General features: G+C 43.2%; 1 protein-coding gene across 1 annotated transcript in view; it reads left to right on the top strand.

The window, feature by feature from the left end:
* SAPCD2 (suppressor APC domain containing 2) overlaps window positions 1–14,880 on the top strand; it is a 72,108-nt gene extending 57,228 nt beyond the window's left edge. Inside the window, exons 5-6 of the mRNA XM_086921153.1 lie at window positions 3,938–4,057; window positions 10,400–14,880. Of these exons, the coding sequence (XP_086777279.1) occupies window positions 3,938–4,057; window positions 10,400–10,528 (249 nt within the window). The 3' untranslated portion in view covers window positions 10,529–14,880. The remainder of the gene's footprint in view (window positions 1–3,937; window positions 4,058–10,399) is intronic.
* The last annotated feature ends 4,711 nt before the right edge of the window (window positions 14,881–19,591 follow it).

Below are 19,591 nucleotides of genomic sequence, written 5' to 3' on the forward strand. Positions count from 1 at the left end.
GACCTTCTACTCGGACTTCCTATGCTTACAAGTGGAAGAGGTTTTGCATCTGGTGCAAGTCCAAGAACTATGACCCGACGACGTGTAAGGAAGATGTCATCCTTCCTTATCTCCTACATTTGGTGCGGTCTGGTCTTGATGTTCATTCCATTAAGGTTCATCTTGCTGCGTTGACTGCCTACAGGAAATGCCCTTCACAGACTTCCTTCTTCCAGATCCCTGTGATCAAAGATTTTTTGGAAGGCCTGAAGAAAGTATTCCCTCCTGTCCGGCTTCCTTTGCCTTCATGGGAATTGAATGTGGTGCTGTCCAGATTGATGAAGGAGCCTTTTGAACCTATTCATAATTCTTCGTTGCAGCACCTTTCCTGGAAGGCGGCGTTCCTCGTGGCCATTACATCGGCCTGCATTGTGAGTGAAATTCAGGTGTTGTGTTGCCAAGAACCTTATACTGTATTCCATGCTGCTAAGGTTGTTATGCCTACTCGCCCTAAATTTCTTCCCAAGGTTATTTCTGATTTTCATGTCAACCAGACCATAACTTTGCCTACGTTTTTTCAGAATCCTTCATCTCCAGCGGAAAGGTCTTTACATTCCCTGGATGTTAGGAGGATGTTGAAATTTTATCTGGATAAGACCAAAGATATTCGTAGGTCAGACCAATTGTTTATCAATTATGGATCAGTCAGGACGGGTCTTGCTACCTCTAAGCACTCCATCTCTAGGTGGATTGTGTCCTGCATACAACTGTGTTACCAAAAGGCTAATAAGACCTTAGGGGGTAAACCTAAGGCTCATTCCACCGGGGGAAAAGCTGCTACGACTGCTTTGCTCCGTAATGTTCCTATTGCAGAAATATGCAAGGCGGCCACTTGGAAGTCGGTCCATATCTTTGCTAAGCATTACTGCCTGGACACTGATGCCAGGGCAGACGCTCAGGTTGGGCAGGCTTGGCTGCGAAATCTATTCGCACAATAGTGGTGTTATTTCTCGTGTCTCCACCGCCGCTTTGATGTGGGGATGGGCTTGCCATTCTATTTGCTAGATTATGACTATACACAGAGATCCCCTACTACAGAAGGAGTAGTTTCTGTCCTGTAACTCCAGTTCTGTAGTAGGGGTATCTCTGTTATAGTCATAAGCGCCTGCCCTCCTCCCCGGTGGACAGAGATATTAATGTAAGGAATGCTACAGGTCTGGCATGTTACGCCTTCAAAAAGAACTGAAAGTAAAAGGGACCTGCAGTGCATTCTGGGATACTGTGAAGTTCTGGAAAGTTCTCTTAAAGGCACAGTATCCTGTTCTGAGCCACATAATGGCACCCTATGGGGCTTGTCTGTCCATGTCTTCCTCTCTATCATTCCAGAGGGGTTTTGCTGCTGAGGCAAGGGAAATCTGGACAAGCTTTGCAGTTTGTGGATTTTTGGTGGAATTTCTAGTTGAAGTAATGGACAGTGTAGCCTGTGGATATAGGCTGCATTATCTGTCTTTAATTCTCTCTTAAGTGTCTGTGCAGTTCTGCATTTTTCGACACCTTAAGAGATTATTTTTGAATGCTCCGGGGTCCACGCACATGGGCGGGACTATTCACTAGATTATGACTATAACAGAGATACCCCTACTACAGAACTGGAGTTACAGGACAGAAACTACTCCTTCTTATATAGAAACACGGCTATATGTAGCGAAACCTATTAAAATAAGAAAAAAATCAAAACTTACCTGGAGTGGCAGCGGGGCTGTTCCTGACAACAACAACAAAAATGGCTGCCGCAAAACTCTGTAATTTTCGGAATCGGGGGCGTGTTTTTTGCTGAGTGGCGGATGACGTCACAGATAGAAAGAACGCAAAAAACACGCCCCGAATCCGAAAAACGAAAAAGACGGGGCTTGAACCAAGTGACGCCCCTCTCACTCCAATGGCTGGCCAGCATTTACTAGGCTAGCCAATGGAGAAGAGGGGTGGGTTCCAAGCCCCCTCTAAGAAACCTAAAATCTTCCGGCTCCGCCCCACTGCTTACGCAGTGCGACAGAGTCCTCGACCTTAAAAGGAAGTAAAAATTAGACTAATGAATAATATCCTTCCTCTCTGATGCGACTGTCTGTACCAATTTGAATTAATTGTTACCATTTTTACTATGACTCTTTGAATCATCTATGCACTCTATAGGTTTTTCCCTTTGTGTGCGATCGGGCTCCTCCTTGTGACTCTATATCTCACTCCTTGTACATTCGATGCTATTGTTATGTTGTACAGCGATCCAACACCAAATTCCGGTCTTGTTTGCCCTTAATAAAACTTCATAAACAAAATAGTAGGCTCTGCTGTCTGACTCTGTCATGGTGATGGCCACCTTGAAAAACGTGGTGTATAACTTGTATTTCCAAATCCCGCCAATAGAATGGAAGATATTGCAAAATGGATGGTAACTTTAGAAAAGGTTTTTCTTTTTTTTGCTCGCTTATTAAACTCTTTTATGTAGCTTTTGTCCTTGTTCTCTAACACTTTTTTGTTCTTTGGTCTTGTTCAAGCTATGTGCAATTAATAGATCTGCAAGTGCTGGGATAGCACAGGACTTGTTTCACAAACCACACAGATGCATCTTATTTTTCTAAAATGTGCACTACAGCAAGATTGGATCTGTTCTTTTTTGTTAGGAAAGTGGTCTGCTTTTCTTTGAAAAGCTGTACAGGTGTGGCAAAGAAGTATTCAAGTATTATCAATATTTGACTATGTACACATTTTTATGACTGGCCTAGGGACAGCTTTAGCTGTAATGCCAGCCTCATGTTTTCCCAAACAATCCTAATTAAAATACATATGTATATACATACAAGGGCTTTCCATCCACACTCTTCGTCAATTGGTCAGTTCAAGTGTCATTCACATTTTGCATCCACCCACGTTATGGCATTTTGCGACACCACATGTGTACATCCACCTAAAAAGAACTTCAGTAACCTTTTAAAAGGCAGCATTTCTTCTTCTCGTTAGTTTTAATGCTCATTAAACGTTTGCATGTTTTTTTGTTTTTTAAAATGAGAAACGGCCTCATTTTGATGTTGGTGGGACCGCCACTGTTAGGCTGTCGGTAGTGGTCCCACCTACATCCAGGCCTTTGGTCAGGCTGCCGCATTACAATGCAGGGGGTTGGACCACAGCCTCTTACAGGCTCAAGGAGCCCGTCTGGGCAGTGGTCGGACACTAATCCCTCCAATGGAAGTGGGGCCTGCGCAGGCAATGCCGTAGGGATTAGTATGTTATTTTCCCACAGCCTTTTCATGGCGGTTCCACTGCCATGCAAAGGCTTTCGGATAGGGAATTTGGAGAGACCCAAGCAGGGCCCGTTCCCCTTGAGCGACTAAGTGGCATGTGCCCCCCCCCCCCAAACCTGTATGCACCATGTGCCAGGCACCACATAGTGCCTGGCACACGCACACGGTACATGGATGTTTGAAAACATGCCTATTTCTACAGGCTTGTGCTGCAGCCCTTTTCCGGACCGCAGAAAAAGCCGCAGTCGAAAAATTCCGTTCCCGACCGCCTACACAGCGGTCTTATCAAAATATGACGGATGGGACCACAGACTACTTGTTGGTTGGTCTCAATTCTGGTGTGATGTCCGACCACCATAGTAATGAGGCCCTGTGTAAGTTTCCAAAGCCAGACCTATTGCTTTTGCCATTGCTCTTTGTTTGTTGTTTCAAATATGACTTGAAAAGATTTGAAGAGCTGTACAAGAGCTTAATTAAAAATTTGCAATACTGCTTAATGTGACCATTTTGACAAAACTAAACGAAAAATGAGATTAACCACGTTTAAAGGTAGCAGTAAGTATTTATTGAATTGAACCCCAATACTTTCAAGACCTCAGTTTGTTTTGCTTGCAAAATTAAATATTTTTATCTGTAACAGTCTCCTCTTTTGCCGTTATCAGCACCAAAGTGTGTCATCCTCTGCCATCAATGGAACTGCAGTCGCATCCCCAACTTTCACCAGCGTAGGACAGCAACAGTCCATCAACATGCTGAAGGAACAAAACCGACTCTTGACAAAGGTAATCCCATACACTGAACGGCCTACTGGGTTCGGCGAGGTTTGATTTTACTGAGAGGCCATGGATATGGATGATCATAGCAGTAAATGTTTGAAAGTAATGTGTGCTTTCTGATTGTGGATGGTGGGGAGGGTGTACTGAGCCTGTAGATCATAAAAGCTCAAGGGGTATAGGCTAGCTTTGAATTGCATGAAGCTATGAGACGCCGCATAAAACCAGTTTGACAAACAGATTAATAAAGCGAAAGGTGCAAAGCGCAGCATTTTACGCAGTTTACAGTGTGTGTTTGTGGCAACATAATGCACCAGAAACAGTTACAAACTGTGACTAGCTGTGAATAATCATGGCTGTCTGAGCAGCAGACAATCTTGCGTTAATGAACTTGATGTGACCTGTATTGTAGCTGTAAACCTAATTTGCAGTGTCCTGGATTCATGCTTGTTATGATGTCTTGTACAGTTTTACATTCCTCCCACAGGTCATCCAACAGAACGCGTTAGAAAGCACATTTAGCATCCGTCCAGTGCACAACAAATGCGCCTATAGACAACTATCATTAGGCTCTGAACAGCACTAAACCATAAAGCACGACACACAAACATTGCCTCGAGCACAGTTTGTTGCCCCCAACACAATACGAACAGCCTCTTTTCGCATGGCTTCCAACACCACTTTTCACAAATCTTTGCCATGCGGGAAACCACCAATAAAACAGTCAACACATTACAGGTATGCCATATAGTTGGATATCCGTATGCTCCCAACACTAATTCTTACCATCATTCATCATATACCAATATACGATAAAAAAGCAACCCAGATATCCCCACCTCCAAAACGCACGCTGCCACCGCACTGTTAATTGTTCCCCTCACAACTTGTCCATACTCCACCCCCACGGCCACACCTAACATCTGTAATGGTGGTGTTCACCAGATTTATTTTCTGCAAATGGTGCATTGGAGCTGGACATACTTTTCCCAGCGTAGTGGGGAATTGAGTGAGGTTTGCTAAATATTTTCTGATTACTTTGAAGTTCTACTAATTCAATGAAAAGAAACTACAGTCTTAAAAATAAATGCCAAATCATTCCTGAAAGGGGGGTACAAATCAGGTCGAGGTGAGATAGTGAAATAGATTAAGCAGAGAAATATTTCTACTTAAGTTTCTCAAAAACTAATAAATCTTCAAACCAAGTTTCCTCCTTTATGCGTTCCTTAATTCCATAACCAAGTAAAAAAAAAGAATGATTCATCAAAGGTTTGGCCATCTCTAGCCAAATAAACGATTTTAAGGTACACAAGTCTGATTTTTGTTGGATATTTTCAACTGCAGATTCCTTGCCTTTAGAATATGAAAAGGCACCAAATTGGATCCAGAAAATTCTAACCGCTCTGCTCCTGCGCACCGGCACATGGTTTGTGTAGACCTATGTTGGCTTTGTATCTCCCTTGACATGACTGAATGGAAGCGCATGCGCCACCCTTCCTCACTGACATTTCCTTTCTGCACTTTGACATGGATCAAGAACTCTACTCCAAACGTTTGTCATTCTTATGACCACTCCAAAATTTGATGAGTGGAGTAGGAAATCATGTCCCTTCTGAAAATAACAGGTCTTAAACCATGCACAGAGTGCCGGAAGTGGATGTTGTTCACTTACTCGCATGGGTTGTGTCTTTGATACCTGGGCTCCGGTCACAAATGGAAGTGTTCTGGGCCTGAAGGGGAAGCTTTACATCGCAGTACTCCAGAAGAGGTGGAAGCTCCGGTCTTGTTCTTATTCAAAGTTGAGGGCTTGGTCCCAGTTAGGAGGCTGTTCCTGTGAACAAACCTCTTCAAGCTCAAAGTTTTTTGGTAAGTCAAAGCTCAAATGAAAACATAAGAGGAAATGAGACTTGATACCATCTCTCTCAAAAGAGAAAGTGTGAAAATACTCTCACGCTTCTTGAATCAGTATCGCTCGAACTTAAAGACCTTTGTTTTACATTGGAGCCTTAGTGGTCCATACATACAAAGAGTTCACCATGCCGCCTTCTGCTGTGCAGCAGGTGGATTTCATCAAGGAGGTCTTGCTGCAGATGTGTGTGATTCTGGCCCTCTTTGGTGAGCTGTCTAACCCCACTAATCTTCAGGTGTCTCGAGTTGGATTACTGTTGGTTGGCTCTCCCCTGATACCATCGTCCTCTTTGGACATCTTAGTGGACCAAAACACTAGAAGGGCTATAGGAGGTGTTAAAACCCATTTAAGTTGACTTGCCTACTCAATAAACATTAGCACAAAAGAAACCCCTGGGTCTATCGGATAAGTAAGACTACTATTAGAGTAGTCCTTTTTAAATGACTGTTTCCTCACCCACCCGAAGATGGCATGCTTCATCATAGGGTTATCATCGCATTGTGAACCTAGCCGCAATCCTGGCTCAGGGATGTTTCGATAGAAAGAGGTATACTAAATACCGTATATGAACTGGATGTGGTGAGGGGCGCAGAGCAAAGAAATGGGAGTTAAAACGTGCTCCAGGGTACGCAATAGACTTTATTGAGGTGCCCCTGGACCAGGATTAAGACTGAGCTATAACAGAAGGGGATTCAACCTGCCATTGAGTGAAAAAGTAGGTTGACCTGTTTCTCAGCCTAATACTCTCAACAGAGGTGTGGCGGCCTTCTTCAGGACCTTATGGAAACTTAAGCAAAATGTGTGTAAATAACAAATGATAGAAACAAAAAGGGCAAGTTTCCATATACAAAATCAGTAGTTGAAGTGGAACATCACTTGATCGGGTATCCACTGGTTGATTTTACCTGCAATCGTGAGGTAACATGGCTCAACTTTACTTTGGTGCAAACTCAGTGGCATTACGTCCTTGTGGTAAAAGACAGCTTCTGCACGGATTGCGTAGCGGAAGGCATTCAGGACTACTCTGAAAGTACTGTTCTTTATCCAATAGACCCAGGGGTTTTCTTATGCCCCACACTTTACCGGGCTCCTACTGTCTCAGATACAGACTTTGATGCCAACCAGAAGATCTGCAGAGCTTGTTGCAGTACTGGCGCAGATGGATGATTTGGTGCCATTGCCCATGTGAGACCCCGAGCCAGTGTCGCCATACTAGAACAACTAGAACACAAAATATAACTGGTCATTATGCAGCCTGACTTTACCCCAGTGCCTCTGTTGCAACGCAATCGTCAGCAGAGGCTCCATTTCTTTTTTGACTCTGACCCTATAGAAGAGGCACATAGTGTCCCCAGGACACAGTACCGATGATTGTGGTAGGTTACTCTCTCTCGCTCTACTGAAGATTTCTTATACTTAAATTTACAAAATGTCAGTGGCCTAGACACCTCCCATAGAAATGGAGATGGTCTCTCCGCATGGGCCACCAACGGAGGAAAGTGTCTCGTTTGCAGCGGTGGTCCAGAGGGCCACTCAGATGCTTGATCTGCTTTTGTCATCAACTGAGTCAAAACCAAATGCTTTAACAGAAATCCTCCAACCAGGGCTGTCGCCGTCCGAGCTCTTGCAACCATTTACAAATGCCCTTACTATTACCTTGATGGCTACATAATGTTAATCTTGTTCCTACTGGCTCACCTGTGCTCGGCCGCATAGGCCTGCCCACAGTGATCTGGACTTCCTAACTAATACCCTCCACTGGTGATTCTAACTTGTAGGAGTCAACTAGTAAAGTGAATCATAATTCCTTGCTGACAACTCCTCCAGATCTGGTATACAAAGTATTGATGCTTTTGGTAAGCGGATATGGTCATCCATAAGCCTGACGTTTAGGGTCATAAATGTGGTTTGTTTACTGGGTTAATACATGCATGCCCTGTGGGACATGACCAGGGAGATCTTGCCGGCAGTCCTGGAGGACCTCAGAGTTTCTTTGGCTCAGAAAATACCTGGACAGGATGCATCAAAGGCCTTAATCCATTTGGGTCTACACACTGCCACCGGCCTTGACACCACTGCCATGCTTAGGAGGCACATGTGGTTGAGGTGGACCAGATTTTCAGGTGATGTGCCAGCATCCCTAATGGACATACCCTTCAGTGTGTCCTGACTCTTTGGGAAAACGCAGAAATTTGAAAGCAGCCAAATTAAACACGGTATTTGGGGCTATTGGCTCCAGCTAAACCATTTCCCCATCAGTTTAGGACATTCAGATGTTATACCAGGCGTCTGGTATTTAAGCCGCTGCAGCCTTTCTAACCAGTGGTGCAGCAGACTGCCTAGTGCTTTGTGGCACTGGCAGACACTGCATAGGGCAGCAGGGTTGCAATCCTCAATGCTGCCTTCCTTAGCGGCTATAAAGCTACTTTAGTTTGTCATCCACAATTCATGTCGGGAACTGGATACAACAGTGAGTTCCTAGCTGGAGAGCCATCACATTGGACAGGTGTGTCTTACAAAGCATCCAAAGAGGCTACACCCTACCATGTTTTCTCCTTATCCCACCTTCCTCTGGCACCGTAATGCACCTTGATGAGCACTCGACCATCCTGTTGCAGTAGTTATTATACCTTTTACTCTCCAAAGGTGCCTTCAGTTGAGTACTAGACTCTGAGAAAGGCGAAGGATGTCATTTCACTGGTTCCTCTTCCCTAATTAGGACGGGTGTGGGGGGAGGGGAGGGAATCGCATTGGAGAGGTGGAGAGCAGAGGCCACTGGTCTCTGGCAGCATAGAGCCTGCTCCCACATCACCCTGCTGTAATTTAGAGAGATCGGTTTAGCTCAAATCCTTCCATCCATCAAAAGGAGGCCGCTGCATGTTTTCATGGACAACACTACTGCCATGTAGCATTGCAATAGGCCGAGCAGAGTTTGGTCCTGAGCCCTGTGCCAGGAGGCTCTGTGCTGCTGTTGGTAGCTAGAACAACAGAAACCACTTCCTGGTCACCAACCACCTGAAAGGGCCCCTAAAGGCAAGAGTGGGCAAACTAAGCCGGTGCCATGGGGCATATCACGAGTGAAGTCTTCAACCCGAGGTGATGCTGGTCATCTCTGTACACTGGAGGGAGCCCCCTGTATAGCTCTTTGCCACTGTAGAGTATGTGCAGTGTTAGCAATTTTGCTGGCTGCTGTTTCCTCCGAAACATTAGTTTTGAGACCCATTTTGACTGAAATGGAACAAATGAATCTTGTGTGCCCTCCCATCCCTCCCTCTCCTGCCTTGGGTTCTGAAGATCATGAAAGATGAGTCAGACTCACATGGATTGTCCCACTCTGGCCCAGGTGAGCATAGGGTGCAGAGCTTCTGAGTCAGATTGCTTGCCCTCCGATCACGCTTCTACTTCGAGAGGACCTCCTCTCAACTACAAAGTTGAATCTCGCAATCCGAATCTCCACAATTTGCAGCTCCATGTGTGGGAATTGAACGGTGGCATTTGAATGTGTTTGAGTTTCTGACTGTCAAATATGGTGCTGCAGCTTCAAACAGCGACTCAGGCTTTCACTGATGTGCACTTCCAGGTGCAGGCAGGAACTTTTACCTATGCTTGGAAGTGTGTATTATTTTATAATTGAGGACTTTTCCGTTGTCTGAGCTGGGTACACACAAACCTGCAACATTGTTCAGATAGTGACAATGTGATGCAGATCTACTATGACCCGCATATCTTTACACTGCGACTCTTTTGAAGGCTGTCAATGAAAGATTTAAAAAATATCATGGGGTCTCTATACTCAAGAATTGTCTACTGCAGTAAAGATTACAGACCTTGAAGCAGGGTCACCTGCATATGGCCCAGTTTGGACTACCGTATGGTCTAGCCTAGCTTGTGTAAACCAAAACAATAACCTCTGAGCTTATTACATTTGATCTATTTTGAGCCCAGTGGCAGACAAAGGAAAGTAATTGTGGCCCTTTTTTTCTAGATGAAATGGAATGAAGTCAGTATTTGAAGTGCCTAAAAAGCAGTATGTGACCTGATCCGGGTTGAGGGGCGGGGGGGGGGGGTCGAGGTCAAACTGTAATTACTTAGTTGCTTTGCATTATTTTATATGCAGTAACTTGGAGAGGACAAATACATTCAAAAACAATAAATGCAGCTGTGAGACATTACTTAAGGGCACTTAAATGGTGCTAAAAACAAACCTCTTCATAAGTAACAAACATTTCCATTACAACGCCAATAGCTCTGACTCTAAAAAAATGTTTTTAAATGCTCGACCTATTGCATTGCAAATGCTTGTTTTGGAACTTGTGCCCTGCCCCTAACTGAATGTATGCATCCTGTTCATCCCACGACAAGCCTTCTTTCAACGTGATTCTCTGGATTTCTGGCCGCTCTGTTTCTCTGACCTCACCCGGTCTCCCCTTCTTTCCCTGCAGGAGGTGACGGACAAGAGTGACCGCATCACGCAGCTGGAGCAAGAGAAGTCCGCGCTGATCAAGCAGCTGTTCGAGGCGCGTGCCCGGAGCGCCCAGGATTCCAGTCAGCTGGACTCCACCTTCATCTGATGGAGCCGGGGCCGCGTCGCCCCGCGGTGGATCGTGGGGCGGCGGGGCTGGATATCTCGAAGCCTGGAGTCTGCTTCACACAGACTCATCCATGGAAGTGACTTGACTTCTTTCTGTTGGACCTGCCGCGGCCTCGCGCTTTGAGCTGCGGCGAGGCGCGCGCCAATCCTTCGCGAGCTCCAGGCCTTACAAGGAGGACTCCGAGAGGCCCATTTAATGTAAATGAGAGCACTCCGAGTGATTCCACAAATGTGGGTCCAAAAAGGCCATTTCTATTCATTGTGGGACACGCACACTCCAGAAGTGTCTGGTAAAACATGTTTCATTTTCCAGATGGCACTGGTTAGTGGAAAGCACACTCCCGTTTTTGCTGCCTGCACTGCGGTACACTCCCGTCGAAAAATTATGTTTATTTTTATATGTGGCGTTACAGGGTTAGGGGGGTAACTTTCCCCTTTAGTTTACGCTGACTTGTTTTTACACGAAGGTTTGCAAAAGATATGCTTGTGTTTTACTTCCTTTTTTTACCCCTTTTAAATGTATGCACATTCCTGCAGGATGGTTGTGCATTTGGCAGAATGCAGTCTTTGGGCTTGAAATGGGATGGTTGTGCATTTGGCAGAATGCAGTCTTTGGGATTGAAATTTCTGGTGACTACCTTCATGGCAGTTTTTTCGGCGTGCTTTTGATTTGTATGACATTCCGCCTGAAAATGTTTTTATCCCAACTATTTCTACGTGTTGCAAACATCAGTGCGCTGGAAACTATCTCTGAGTATTTCCAAGAGCATCCGGCAGAGGGTGCTATACTTCTATCTGTAAAATACTATTAAGTAGGACTTCTGCGACTTACTTGCAAACCAAGGGTGCGCTGGAAACTATATCTGGCCCAGAGTATTTCCAAGAGCATCCGGCAGGGGGCGTTATAGTTCTATTTATAAAATACTAGTAAGTAGGACTTCTGCTGAAGAAATGAACATTTCTGGGATTTTGCTATCCGCTTGACGCGTTGATTTTCTCTGAGAGGACACGCGGTATGAGGGACCGTGATAAAGGAATGTTCGGCCGGCAGGAAGTGGTCACACCCTTCTGCTACCTCGACCTGGAAGAGTTATGAGACGGAGCGCATGGATTCCATGGTTCATGGAGGGATTTGCTGGTTCAGGCCAATCACTCCATGAACGTGCCTGCAGCTTGTGTTGGCTGTAGTCTTGCAACGCAGTCCAGCAGAGTTAAGAATTTTCAACATTACACCACAGCCAACAACCCTCGCTTGATTCAAATATTTGAAAACTTTGCACTGGTCTGGAAAGACGTGATCGCCGCGTGGTTCTCGCATGCGTGGGTGGGGTAAAGTCATTTATTTATCGTCCCTGAAGTCTGATGAGAGTGTTCCAAAAAAAAGGTGGCTTGTGGGAACTTCTCTCCGATTCAACTTGCCAGCCAGCTGCCCTTCTGTTTTTAATATTAGGGTTATTTGTGAACGTTGTATTAGTTATATTTGAAAGCCAACGACGTCACTGAAGAACATGGCCATTACTAGTCCTCAGGGATGAAAAGGGGAATAAGGCTTTTTAATTTTTTTAGCGCCTAGCTCTGGAGTAGGGGGTGTTGTATACCGGCGCTACTAATGTTAACTCCTCAAACTGGAAGGCTGTTCAGAGCGAGTTATGAATAAGTCGTTTCCAGCAGAAAAGAGGTTCCCCTTCGAAAGGTAGCCATATGCAGAAAGCCTGGCCCAGTGAGTAAGGGAAACCTGTCCTCCAGATAAGTGAAAGGTAGGTGGGAACGGAAGCACGGTGTCCTGCACAGGGATGATCCTCCGTGAGAGGCCAGTATAGAAGAGGTGGCTGAAGGGAATGTAGATGGTATGGAATACTGGAGCCACCAAGGAACAAAGTGCATGAGGGAAAGGTAAACTGGTATGGAGGAGAGGTTTGCAGCACCATAAAGGTGGCCCCAAGAGAAAAGTAAACACCTGTGGAAGATAGTAGTTTTGCTTAAGGGAGATGGAATCAAAGGTAACATTTTAAAATTATTAAAAAGCTGTTTCAAGCGTAGGTTTAAAGTTTGCTAGAGGGGCTGCTGCCGGGGACTAGTCGTGGCAGAGATTGATCACATGGGAGACTTAGGCCATAAGAGAACGCAGTTGAGGTAGTGTCTACAAAGGATTCTACTGCAGGAGGATTGCGTTTGTTCTGGCCACAGTGCACAAGTCAACAGGACATTGTTCTGTTCGATAACCAATTTGGTTACCGGGTTAGATGAATCCTTCTTCTACTTGAACTTATGGAGAGTCCAGTTACTTGAGTACCGTTGAGTTGGCCAGTGGTAGCATTGGTCATTGCTGCACTTAAAACAGGACCAGAATCCTATAAGATATGCCACATTTCTTTTATAGAAGCAACAAATGAAACCAGTGTCGACATTTTCTGGGCCAATTTTTTTGAAGACCATGAAGACTGCTGTTTGGCCCAAATCACACCTTCTCTTAATTACCGAAAGGGAATCGGCCGGGGTGAGCTGATAAAACTTCATCTCCTCTGCTTTGTATTTGAACAGCCAGGTCTGGCTTTAGTGTTCTGCACCATGTACTTCAGATGCACCTTTGATGACCTGGCAACCTTCAGGCCGCGTTACTGTCACATACTTCACCAATCCAAAACCTATACCTTGTTGCACAATTAGATCTATCGTCTACTTCTTTTGGAACATTTAGAGGAGCTATAAAACTTGAGGGCTGGCATTGTGATGAGCAATAGGTTTAATAGAGTAAATTACGCAATTTCATTGCGTGTATATGCAGCGTCAACAAACGCTGTTGGCCAGAAGCGCAATGTGGTCATCAGTTTTTCCCATTATTATTTTTAATTTGTTCCGATAACAGATGGAGTTTCAGCTTGCTTTCATCTTAATTTTCGGCATCCTAATAATTAAATGTGGAGGTAAAATATGATTTTGTTGCATTTTACCTTGTTTCAATTCTACACCGTAGCCATGCACGTTCAGCCATTTAGTTTTAATAGCCTATCACATTTTTTCAATCCCCCTTTAATAAAATGAGGTTTATTGGCTTAAGAGCAGGTTCAGGCAGCTGGAGGAGTTATTTCAGTTTGTGTTCCTGTGAGAGTGAATATACATATATTTGTTTCAAGGTCTTTTTTGTAGGCTGAACAACTGCATGCTGGTTTAAAACACTTATTTGACTTCTCCAACTTGAGTCTTTATTCCAAAGCCTGTTATAAAGAAGCAAAGATGGATTTGGTACAAATGACGAGCAGATTAGATGAAGACCTAAAAGAGGGGATAAACCCGTCCCAAAAAATGCAGACTGCATTTCACAGTCGCCTTAAGCTGATGACCACATTCTGGCCCACACGGGCATTGCACTGATGCACTACCGTTACCCCACGCCATTCCTTCCTCGTCCGTCCTTTTTACAGTAACGTGGAGTTGTCAACACCATGAGAAATAGTGTCCCTTGGTTGGCAGTAAATAGTTAACTTTGGGTGCCATGTTTATATGCCTCAGTAAATTCCTGTAGGTGATGCTATGAAATTGCCCCTGCTGGTAACAGCCGTGCCCCAGATAAGACTAAAAGTAAGTTGCTAGGCTGGCTTGAACCTCAGCAAGGCAGGTTCTAGCGGGAGGTGATCAGGTAGCTGACCTGCAAATCGAAAGGCTGAAAACTTTGTCCATTATGCTGGCAGGACCGAGGCATGGAGAGTAAAAGGCCTTGTTGGGTGATCTTATAGTTCTTGTTGAGGTGGTACAATAGCTCGTCGTTTGGGTCAGAAAGGGCCAGTTTACGCATACATTCATACACCTAACCGAGTCACATAGAGTGGCACTCCAATGAGGGCCAGACCAGTGACGCATGGTTTCTCACCACTCCCTGCCTCCCACCCCATGGAGACACAATGTTAGGCGCACACAACTGTTTTATAGTTCATGGTTTGGTTATGATGCCACCGTAAGAAGTGACTCCAGGAGTAGCAACGAGTTGCAACTGAAAATACGTTTTTTGTTTTAGCTCATGAGATTTGTATGTTTCTTTAACACAAGTACTTTATTTCTCAAATCTGATTTATCAGTTTGTGTGTCTTCCCTGCATTCATTGGTTGTGCCTGTTCTGATGCTCTACTCGGTGCTGCTATAAATGTTGGGGCATTTGCTCCAGAATTGTTTACACATTCTTGTTCTCTCTTGTGCTGGGTCTTTTCCTTCCAGCTTTTTTCGGTACTTTTGAGTTTTGCTACTTTGTTGTTACTTTTGGTTCCCTACTTGTTTCAATGGTGCAGTGAATGTTTTCTTTTACAGAACTTTGTAAATAAAACTTGATTAAGTAACAAAGTTGTGTGTATTTGTGATTTTGTTTTTAACTTTTTTTTATATTTAAGTGCCAGTTACTTTGCAGATATGTGCAACCTGCTATCAGACAAATTATTTTTATGTCAGAAAAGAATACTTTTTAATACAATTTTAACTGCCATGGTAATTGGCTGTGTTCATCAGCTGTATATTTCTGTATGATTCGGAAAATACCTATTCTTAATGCGCACCTCATTGGCTGGCGTGTAGTAAAGTCTGGCAATGCAATTGAGACTGGTCAATGTAGGAGAGTAGGGTCTTCTTCCTATGGTTACTCCCACTTTTTGCAGCGTTTCATTGGTTTTTCGAGTTTAGTATGGCTGTGGCCCTGCTAATAGGCCCACAGCCTGGCTGTTCTTTCTTTAAATTGGTACCATGTACTTTAGGTACATACCCGATTGGTTACTGGGTCACCCTTGTGAGCCCCTGTATATGGTACCCTAGGTGCCCAGGGCATAGGTGCACCCTAGACCTACCAGGGGCTGCAGCATGCATTGTGGCACCCCTGGTTAGCCTTCCAAACGGACACCACAGGTTTGCAATTGCAGCTTGGGTAAGGTGGTGTAATAACCCCTTACTTAGATCTAGTATCTATCTATCTATCTATCTATCTATCTATCTATCTATCTATCTATCTATCTATCTATCTATCTATCTATCTATCCTTGACACAGAAAAGAGGAGCGTGGACCCAAGTATGTGCAGATTTTTTATTTCTTAATAGCCAGCTCTGCCACTACGTGTTTCGGGTGATTCCCGCCCTTGATCACATGACCACTCCCTGACTTTTTCACTGCCTTATAAAGTGCAAGTGCATATGGTCATCTCATAGACATGAAAGAGTTACTATTTATTTTTCCACAATGCACACATAAATGTTTGTCCTTAACCATATTTCTAAAATGTTTGCATCCAATAATAAATACATATCAAATATGAATTATTAATACCAGCATGAATGCATATAAAAATTATAGCAGCAGTTTCCATGTTTGATTTGTTGACCCTTTCCTAGAAAGTGCCTACATTTTTTGTGCAAAACAAAAATACGCTCGTATTTTCTGTGTCAAGTACAGACGTTGTGTTCGAGTTGGAGCAGTATTTGCCGGATCGACTTTCTCTGGTTCGTGTACCCCCTCCTTGCAAGAACGCTCCGTAATTGGTTACTGTCAGCGATACCACAGGCTCGCGGTAGGAGCCGACGGGGGCCAGGGATATATATATAGATATAGATAGATATGGATATAGATAGATAGATATGAAGATAGATAGATATGGATATAGATAGATTGATATGGATATAGATAGATTGATATGGATATAGATAGATTGATATGGATATAGATAGATAGATATGGATATAGATAGATAGATATGGATATAGATGGATAGATAGATCTGGATATAGATATCTATGGATATAGATATCTATGGATATAGATAGATATGGATATAGATATATAGATATCGCTGCTCCAAAACACCAGCCAGTTGCACTCAAGGAAAGGTGCTCGTCAAGCGGAGGTGTTCCCGCTTCAACATACCAACGTACCCGTATCTGCGATACATAGACGACCTGTTCTTTATTTGGAAGGATCAATATCCAGTGCTACAGCTTTTGTGGAGGAGCTTAACAACAATAGTTTGAACTTAAGCTTCACGTCTAATATTAGTACTATTTCATTGTGCTTTTTGAACGTGGAGATTTATGTAGACGTGAATACCCTAGCCACTAAATTATATGGGAAACCCACTGCGGGTAATACGGTTCTGCACGCTGCCAGCCATCATCATCACATTTGATCCGCAGTATCTCCTATGGGGAGATGCTGCGGATCAAAAGGATTTGCATCACGGGCTCCGAGTATGCAGCTGCACAAGAGGAGAGCAGAAGACGTTTCCTAGCTAGGGGCTACCCCCAGCAAACCCTTACTAAGGCCATCAAACATACTCAAAATATAATCAGAGAAGAGGCTATGATTCTGAAAATAAGGGATAACCAAGTCAGTGGTAGTGACTCCAGTGTACCATCTCGTATAATTCTAACTTATAACTGACAATACGGAGCACTGAGAAAGATCCTTTAGAAAAACTGGAATTTAGTGAAGAGCGACCCTGTTATTGGACATGAAGTAGCTAATAAACCACTGCTTACTTTCAGAAGGTCTCCATCCATGGCTAAGGCTTTAGTCAGGAATACTTTGGAACCTCTTTTGTTTAATACCTGGTTGTCTCTTAGTAAAGGGTTCAAAACTTGTCCCCAGTGCCAAGCCTGCCGCTTTAGCATCAATAAAACACATTACACCAGCCCGTTCAAAAAGGAGCCAATTGCCATATCCAAGAGGTTATCTTGTACGACTGATTGTGCTGTCTGTGTTGGAGTGTCCGTGTGGGTTACGGTATGTTGGTAGTACTAGGTTACCTGCCCACAAATGGATACTCCAGCACATACGGGCCATTACAGGACGTGATCAGACATATCCGGTTGCCAGGCATTTTGAACAAAAACATACAGGTAAATCTTGCTATCTCCAGTATTATGTTATAGATTCCATCTTCCCATCTAAAAGAGGAGGGGATCGTGAGGCTAAACTCCGTCTCCTAGAAACTAGAAATATACTGGAGCTAGATAGTAAGAGTCCAAATGGATTGAATGATAGGGAAGATCTTTACACCTGTATTTAATGCCCGTATAACTTCATGTTCAGAATTTGCCTGTCCGTATATTATACTGTAAATATACTTTAAGGTTGGCCCTTCTTTTTGATATTAAAATTTTGCTAATAGATTTTTTTACAACTTCAATGGTAGTATGAATTAAGTACGCAGCTCTTCTATGACTATTTAAAGATGAAATGAAACATGTGTATATAAACAAATGAAAAACATTTTATGATCCTATAACAATAACACTTTATGTAATTTTTACACGTTCTCTTTGCACTTTAATATTTACTATACAGCAGGCCCTCACTTTTTAGTATGGATTTTGAAGTTGATTAATGCCCACTTTGGGCTTTATGAAAACAGCAGATAATAAGTAATATTTGACTAAGGTAACGGAGTATAAGTGCCCACTCTGGGCTTCATGAAAATTGAGTTTATTCTCAAATTACATGAATTTGATCTAGTGACTGTGATATTTGGGAAATCAAACTTATGATGGGCTTGCACTATGTTAAGAGGTCATGTATCAAATTATCAGCCTTAAAATAAGGGGGAGGAAGGGGGTATTTGGATTGTATTTTGTTCCACCCTTCACCCCTGCTAGTATTGTGATGTGTAAATATTCATTTATGTATTTATTGAATGAGCCCCACATGATTGTTTCCCTTTTAATATGGATTTCTAAACCGTATTTTATTGTAAATAGAAGTCTTGCGGTAATTTGCACAGTACACTTTCTATCTCCATGTTTCCCATTATCATGCTGTTTAAAAACGTCCATTTCCATTGGTGCACTGTCACTTTAAGAGCTTGCCTGTTATGCACGTAGTATGTCATGTGATCAAGCTTTGTGTGGAAGCGAAACGCGCCATGGCGGACGCGCTGGGAATAATAAAACCACTTTGAACTTTGCACCAGCAATTTTTTTTGTCCACTCTTCGTCTTTTCCGGCCCATAAGGGGCTCTTGTGTGAAGGTGACAATTATATATATATATATATATAATCTCGCCACACACTTCCAAGATACTCGGATGTACAAAAAAGACGGCACTCCAAGTCAGCGTTTCTACCAAAGATGGTTTATTTGGCAGACCCCCCTGCCCCCTGACAAACGCGTTTCACCTTTTAGGCTTCGTCAGTGTCAGCCATTACTGAGTGCGATACACCGTTTTATTCCCAACCACTCCTCAAAACATCAAGAGTGGACTAAAGCTCGCCTCTGTGTTAACGGCGGCCATCTTGAAATGTGCAATTTTACAAGTAATTTATACACATTTGGACATTATATACAAGGGAAAAACGGTGATTAAAAAAGTGCTCGTGCAAAATTTAAAAACACGCAACAGGGTATATACATTACATTGTCAGTTATTTACACATACACATACTTTTACATAAAGTGCTGTAGTGCTAGAAACCATAGTACTGGTGTGTCATTTTCTCTATACAGATGTTATGTGTGTATTAGAGTATTTCATCTATGTACAGTATTGCGCCCTGTATGGGCTAAACTGACTGGTGCTAAAAAAAAAAATATATATATATATATATATATATATATATATATATATATATATATATTCAGGTCCACACTACGTAGCAGCGCTACGCTACTGCACTCTCCTCGAGAAACCAGGGATCAGATCCAATACAAAGTGCGCTTTTCCAAATCCATTTATTTATTTAAATGCAGCATCGTGATGAAACACGGAAAAAACCCAACGCGTTTCGGCGAAGAGACTCGCCTTGGTCACGGGTGATTCCACAAACAATGAGCAAACAATAAATAAAGTTTCACGTGATTAAGTGAAGAAAATAAACAGCGGACTCAAGGCTCAAATATCGCGGCCATCTTGGACTAGAGTGCGCTTACATGAATCTAATGGCCCAAAATGTATAATATACATATTTATCATTAAACAGATGCCTTTCAACATAAACTTTTTCGAAATATATGACCAATGATGTCAAATTCATTGTGTCCTGTGGTTAAAATAACTAAATCCACAAAAACGCTAACTACGC

The sequence above is a fragment of the Lissotriton vulgaris genome, chromosome 5, assembly GCF_964263255.1.
Source record: "Lissotriton vulgaris chromosome 5, aLisVul1.2, whole genome shotgun sequence".
In the NCBI taxonomy this organism is placed as follows: domain Eukaryota; kingdom Metazoa; phylum Chordata; class Amphibia; order Caudata; family Salamandridae; genus Lissotriton; species Lissotriton vulgaris.